Genomic DNA, 6640 nt, shown 5'->3' on the forward strand with positions numbered 1-6640 from the left:
CTCTTTTTCATCTTTGATTAAACAAAAAGACTGAAGATCAAAAGTTTGGGTCCTTTAAAAAAAAATACCAATCATTCAAATAACAGACTGTCTTGTTGTGAAACATGCGGTATCAAGAAATGTTGAACCTTTTTTGACAACCTTGCATGCTAAAGCCTCGGTGTGTAGTCGGTACAGATGGGAATCTTTGGGTGTCTCAAGATTCGATTTCGATTCTTGGGGTCACAATTCGCTTGAGAATCTATTTTGGATTCAAAACAATTCTGGATTCATGGCTTAAAGTTTATTTTTTTATTAGTACATACTTCAGGATCTACTCCAGTCATCTGTGAGACTGGCTGTGTTTCTTGCTGAGTTAAAGAGCCAGCATTAGCACATAGCAGGGAGTGACTGATTAGCCAAGATTAGTTATGAATCAATTTAAAATCTCAGAAGATAAGAATCTACATTTTTACATAAATCAATTTTTTTTCCCACCTCTAGTAATCGGTGTGTCTTCAGCTTTCCTTCCTTTGTCTTCCTGCTGCTGCTTCCTGACCACAGTGGAAAGTGACGCGATGTGAGGGTTCATTTTCACACACACACACTGCGGGTCTGTACCCAAGTGTGTGTGTGTGTGTGTGTGTGTGTGTGTGTGTGTGAGGGGTAAATGTAAAAACTGGTACATTCCTTAATCACTTAAGATAGTACCCTGTGACACAAAGTGAGAAATGTAAAGCCCCCTTCAAATTTTACTGTCAGTCAACACAACAGTGATTTTCAACATCTTCATTATAAATATGTGCAGATTGAATGTTAAATAAATCACCATAAATACTAAAGTACATGGCTTTAAAAACAACAAGGCGATCGTGCTCTATCAGTACTTTAGTACAGTAGTTTTATAGAAATCCATACATGGAGTGTCTTTGTTTATTAGTCAACACCAACACCCCTGACAAAGGTTCACAGGGACCCAAACGCTGTGATTTTTTCTAATAAATCAGTGATGCCTAACAGAAGTAATGTGCAGGATTTTCTGGATGTGCAAAACACCTCCTTTAAATGCAGACATGGATATTAAGACGGTATTTATCCGCTGAACCTAAAGCCTTTCTCTGCGTATTAATGAGTCAAAGAATCCTCTGACTGTAATCGAGTTTGCTGTCATAAATCAGCTCTTATAACACCTAAGCTTACACTCTTCTTTGTGCAGACATTCACTCATTCAGGAGACTCATTTTTCCATAAAGGGGGGGGGGGGGGGGGGCTTTAAAGACAGCACCCAGACAGTCATAGGGAGGTAAAAGTCTTAACTGAAGCACTGCATGTTAATTAAGTAATCAGCTTAATGCCAGTAAAGACATTTTTCAGTCTTCACATCGTTTATACACAAAAACATACTACTGTGCAGTTGAATGGAAAAAATAACAGAGGGAAAGAGTCGATCTCTGAGAACAGATTCAATCCAGAGAGTGTTTTAAAAGCGTTTTAGTGCGGTGACGTGTCTTAGGCCCGGCTGAGCTGAGGCCAGCGGTCTCCACACTGTAGTGTTAAAGAGTCGAGCTGACAAAAAACCCCATAAGCCTTCAGTTTAGATCCTCGGTAAAACCACTGTCTGCTAACGTCTGCTGTTTAGGACCTCTCTCTCCCTGCTTCTCCGCTGAACCTCAATCACCTCATCTTACACTTCTCTGACACCCTGTCTCTGCTGGCACTAACACACCCCAGATCTGCACACTCTCTCACACACACACACACACACACACACACACACACACACACACACACACACGCTTGCAGGTGCAGGCAATCACACAGCTGCACACATGCACACCTTGGTCAAAGGCCCAGATCAGAGAGAGACAGAGAATTGTGGGTAACAGACTTAGCTAAAGTGGCTTATGGGGGCCCTGGCCAAACCACACCAGGCAAATCCAATTCAACAACCTCCATGTCCACGGGGAGCGAGTGAGAGAGAGAGAGCGAGAGAGAGAGAGAGAGAGCGAGGAGAGTTTGCATTTTACTGAAAAGGCTTTCGTGTCAAGTGAATACTTCACAGAAATGAGAGAATGAGAAGCAGCGGATTGTGAGTTTCTTTCTCTCGGGAGATTAAGGATGAAAGACGGGAGGAAAGAGAAAGAGAAAACAGAGGAGGAAATGAGGGATGAGTGTTGGCCTTTGCTCTCCTACCAAGTTTATTTCTCTCGTGTGTATCGGTTGCTTATCCCGCTAACATGTTTATGTGAAAAAGCAGCACGGACGTGCACTTTGGCCCTTTTTCACGGGATGAAAAAACATGAGAGAGAATTCAATAGTAGCTCATTTCTTCACCTCTCTAGTCATTTGATAAATAAGTCATCCTCCCTGTGTAACCTAATTCATTCTTTTAGGCCGTACATTGCTCATTAAATGATTGATTTTTCCACCCAATCATTCATTTGCTCGCATGTTTCATCACAGCAGCCGTTCTCTTCTGCATCCATTTCTTTATTAATCCTCTTTTTCACTCACTCACTGTTTCTTTCATGAATTCAATCCAGTGATTCTTTCACCTGTTAATTCTCCCTCTGACACTTTCACCTTCTCATTCATTCATTATTCATTTATGCACTCGCTCATTCTGTTATTCATTCACCCTCTCCCTCGGACCCCGCCTCCTCCCCCCCCCTCCCCCCCCCTCCCCCCCCTCCTCCTCTTCCTCTTCTTCTCCTCTCACTTTAATTTCTTAAAGGACCAACAGAGAAATTGACCCCCACCATCATCCCACCCACCACCCCCAAAACCAGTGGTTATATGTCGCCTGTCAGAGCTGCTCTCATTAAAACCTCAACCGTTTTTCTCCTCCTGACACCTACTTAAGGTGATAGCCTGAATTACCCCGGCACAGCTCGGCATGCACACACCTACTACTACAAGCCCCCCCCCCACTCCCCCAATATGCCATTTGAAATTTCCGCCTGGATGGATTAAAGGGGGGAGGGGAACAGGGAGCTCCACCGGCACTGTCACCCTCTAAGAACCCCCAAACTGCAACATATGTAGACACACTTCAGCACAAACACACACACACACAAGTGTTGCTTTTAAAACTCATACAGGTGACATGAAAAAACTAAAGCAGGTGTGTGAAGAGTGTGTGGTCATCAAGACCAACACAGCGATCTTATTTTAATCCAGAGAATATGCATTTTTTCTCTACCTCAGTTATTTTCAAAACATAAAACAAACAGCGTTCTTATCTTTACATTTTCTATGCACCTTAAATTAAAAATAAACCAGTAAATAATTCCTTTGTTGAACAAATATCACAGATACCTGATGAAGACCTCAGGGAATGTTCAAGGAGATTAAAAACTGTAAAAATCTGTGGTGAAAATATTGATCACACTGCAAAAGCGATCATTCAGTCGTCATAAGTATGATGGACTGACAAACTCAAAGCAAGTCCCTTTAGGTCAATTATAGGAACACAACTACCAAATAAAGGGAACTGGTTTTTGTGATGAATACGCACAACGTGCACAAGAAAAAAAAAAAAGCATCAAGAAGAATCTGAGTTTGAGTCACTTAGTTCTGCTTCCTGTCTCCTCACATCCTCTACAGTTGGGCCAAACTTTCTCCGACAGCCAACTTCACTGTACTCCTGTTCTCCCAACGAGACCCAAAGTCAGAGATCAATACCTCCTGATCGATGGATGACCATGAATATTCCCCCCTAACCCGGGGCCGAGAAGGAGCGAAGGAGAGGAGAGGAGTTGGGAGAAGAGAGGAGAGCAGAGCAGACAGATGGGATGGAGGTTTGAGAAGGATAAATTGCTCATGAATGAAGGGGGAAAAGATGAGGGGGAGCGTGTGGCGCCTCTGTGAGACCGTGATGGATGCTAATGAGCCCGATATTCAGGCATCCAATTTTGGGTGTGCGCATCTTGGATTCATGTGCAAGTAAGTATTTTAATTCAACTCTGTGGCTTGTTGATGAAACCTTCAGTGGATTTTCTATTTGCTGAAATAAAGAGGAAAGAAGGAAAAGTGTACCTTCAGGCTGAGATATTACATCTTTACATTTCTCTACAAATAACTGATTATTCAGTCAGGATTCACTTTCATTTGTGCAATTTCAAACAAAGCAGAGAAAGCGTAAAAATCAAGACGAGTATGACAGGAGGGAAGTTGTTTTGAATTTGATGCAAATGAAATATGAGATCATCGGCTTTTAAGACTTTCAAGACATGATGAGGGTTTAAAAATGCAACACTTGCATAACTTGAATATTTGGAATAATGCTTGTTAAAGCGTGTTGTGTGTATTCAGTAAATATAGAAGGAATTTAAATAATGCACATGCAATTCCTTGAAATATCTTTGTACACATGTTCAATTAAAACGTTTCTTAACTCCACTGAAGGAAGAAAAAAAAAAGTGTGATCTTAATAAATGTAAGGTTAAAAATTAAAGGAAGCTAATGCTCATGGTTGGTTAATTTTATACTTGGTGTGTGTAGGTGCACACTGGTGTGAAAAAGACCGGGAAGTCTTACCGGGGCTGGACCGCGGAGCCAGCGAGGACTTGAGTCTCCAGGCGCTGAAGTCGGACGCTGTTCTCTGAAAGACGAAGGGGACCGGCAGGGGGACAAACATGGTCCTCTGTCGACCTTGGGGTCGTTGTTTTTTATTTTAGTCTCACTTTTCTTCGTCTCTTATCCGTCGTGCTTCTGTCGTTCTTTGGCCTTTCTTCGCTTCCCAGGTTTGTGGACAGTCGAGACGCTTTGGACTGTTGTTGTTTTTTTTGGTGTAGGGGGGAAGAGACTCCGGTTTTGTGTTTGGTCTTCCGTGGATCGAGTCTGCTCCTCAGACTCACATTTCTCTCTCTTTTTTTTTATGTGTGTATAAGCTTTGGATCTTACTTGTGTCTTCTCGGAGTCAGCTGGTCCAGCGCACACACACACACACTCAAACACACACACACACACACACACACACACACACACACAAACACACACACACACTCAGCGATGTGCAGGGCGCGCAGAGACGACAGAGGAGCTTTTGGGGGTACGATGTAAAGCTAGCAGTGGTTATCCATACAGACTAATTCAAGGCTGCAGGTGACTGGACGGAGGATGTTTCCGTTATCGTCGCGCCCATGTGGATCTAGTGCAGTCGGTGCTCTCAGTAGCTCGAACACGGACACAATTAGACTCCATTTATTGTGTGCGTAAAGATCGCAGTGTCTCTCCGTCGGTGTCTCCTCCCCGGCCGGGCTTGCTTTGGTTTAGGTTTGGAAAAAGATTAAACGTCTCCTCGAGCACTGTCATGAAAAACTCTCACTCACACAGTCCACGGGTGAATCCTCTGCACACAGAAATGTCAGAAGAAGGACAAAAAAAAAAGTGTCCGTGTAAGCACTCGAGTTGTTTCTTTTTGGTTCTCGTAAGGATTTGGTTAGTAGCTGGCTGGTCTGCTGAAGAAAACACGCGCACATAAAGCGACACAAAAATCAAACGCTAGAGCAATATTTGGTTAAAAGACAGAAATAATCAAATCATAAAGTATAAGGCTATGCAGGCACCTCCTGTCTGACTTTCGCTCCTCCCTCTCCTCTCCTCGTTGTTTCTCTCTCCCTCTTTCTCTACCACTGGTCACTAATTAAAGCACAATCGATAGATAAATAAATGAATAAATCCATATCAATAAGTACACCTGTCCTCCGCTTTCCTGCTCCACTGATGCGCGAGTGAGAAAAAGAGGAGGGGAAAGCGAGTCCCCCCTTTTTTTTTTTTTGTTGCTTTTCACGCCGTAGTGTCTTTTCTTTGGCTGTGCTTCGCCATCCGCCGGTGTGTAGGCTCTCTCTCCTCCTCTTGCTCGCTTTCTCTGTCCTCAGTCTTCCTCCGTGTGTATCCCGTGTGTGTGTGCGTGGATCTGCGTCCCCTCAGTTTATTTCGGGAACCCCGGTTGTTTCGGTCCGACACCGCGCAGCCTGAACGCACTCTGGCACGGCAAAGCGCTCCTACCGGGAGAAAGATACCCAACCCCCCCCCCTCCTCCTCCTTTTTAACCCCCCTTTCCTTTTCATTCCCTCCCCTCTGTACATGTATCCCCCCTTTTCCCCTCTAGCCCCTCACCCCAACACTCCTACATATACACAAACATACGCTGCTACGCACAACTCCAATTTCATGTCCAGCTTGCAAACATTTACAGCCTTTATTTTCACTTTGACTTCTTGTGTGTGACCTTTATTGCTCTTACATATGTGGACACTTGGTTCAATATTAAAGAAGCCAATTTAAGGGCTGTGCACGTGTGTAAAAATCGTCTTCATTAAAGCGTTTATTCTCCGATAGCCCGAGCTGGATTATTGGCATTCTAAATCATGCACACACAGGCGTGCACACTCTCTCCCCTTCGCCCTCCTTCTGACCACTCTAATCCCGTACAAGACGAGCACAGATCCAGCCAATTGATCTTCTGATTACTTCATTATAATGAAGCCAATAATCACATCATCGCCGGCCTCCGGGAAATCGATCGCCTCTTCACAATGTGCGGACATGAATGCAAAAGGGGGGGGGGACCTTTGATGTATATTTCAGCAGGAGGATTTCTCTCCCTCTCTCTCTCACTCTCATATAAATGTACGTGTCTCTGGCCTACACAAGG

General features: G+C 43.8%; 1 protein-coding gene across 1 annotated transcript in view; it reads right to left on the reverse strand.

Moving 5' to 3' along the window:
* Nucleotides 1-5954, reverse strand: part of pou2f2a (POU class 2 homeobox 2a) — a 62370-nt gene extending 56416 nt beyond the window's left edge. The window contains exon 1 of the mRNA XM_061058977.1: nucleotides 4519-5954. Within this exon, the coding sequence (XP_060914960.1) occupies nucleotides 4519-4618 (100 nt within the window). The 5' untranslated portion in view covers nucleotides 4619-5954. The remainder of the gene's footprint in view (nucleotides 1-4518) is intronic.
* Between the last annotated feature and the right edge of the window lie 686 nt (nucleotides 5955-6640).

Source organism: Labrus mixtus, chromosome 16, assembly GCF_963584025.1.
Source record: "Labrus mixtus chromosome 16, fLabMix1.1, whole genome shotgun sequence".
NCBI lineage: Eukaryota > Metazoa > Chordata > Actinopteri > Labriformes > Labridae > Labrus > Labrus mixtus.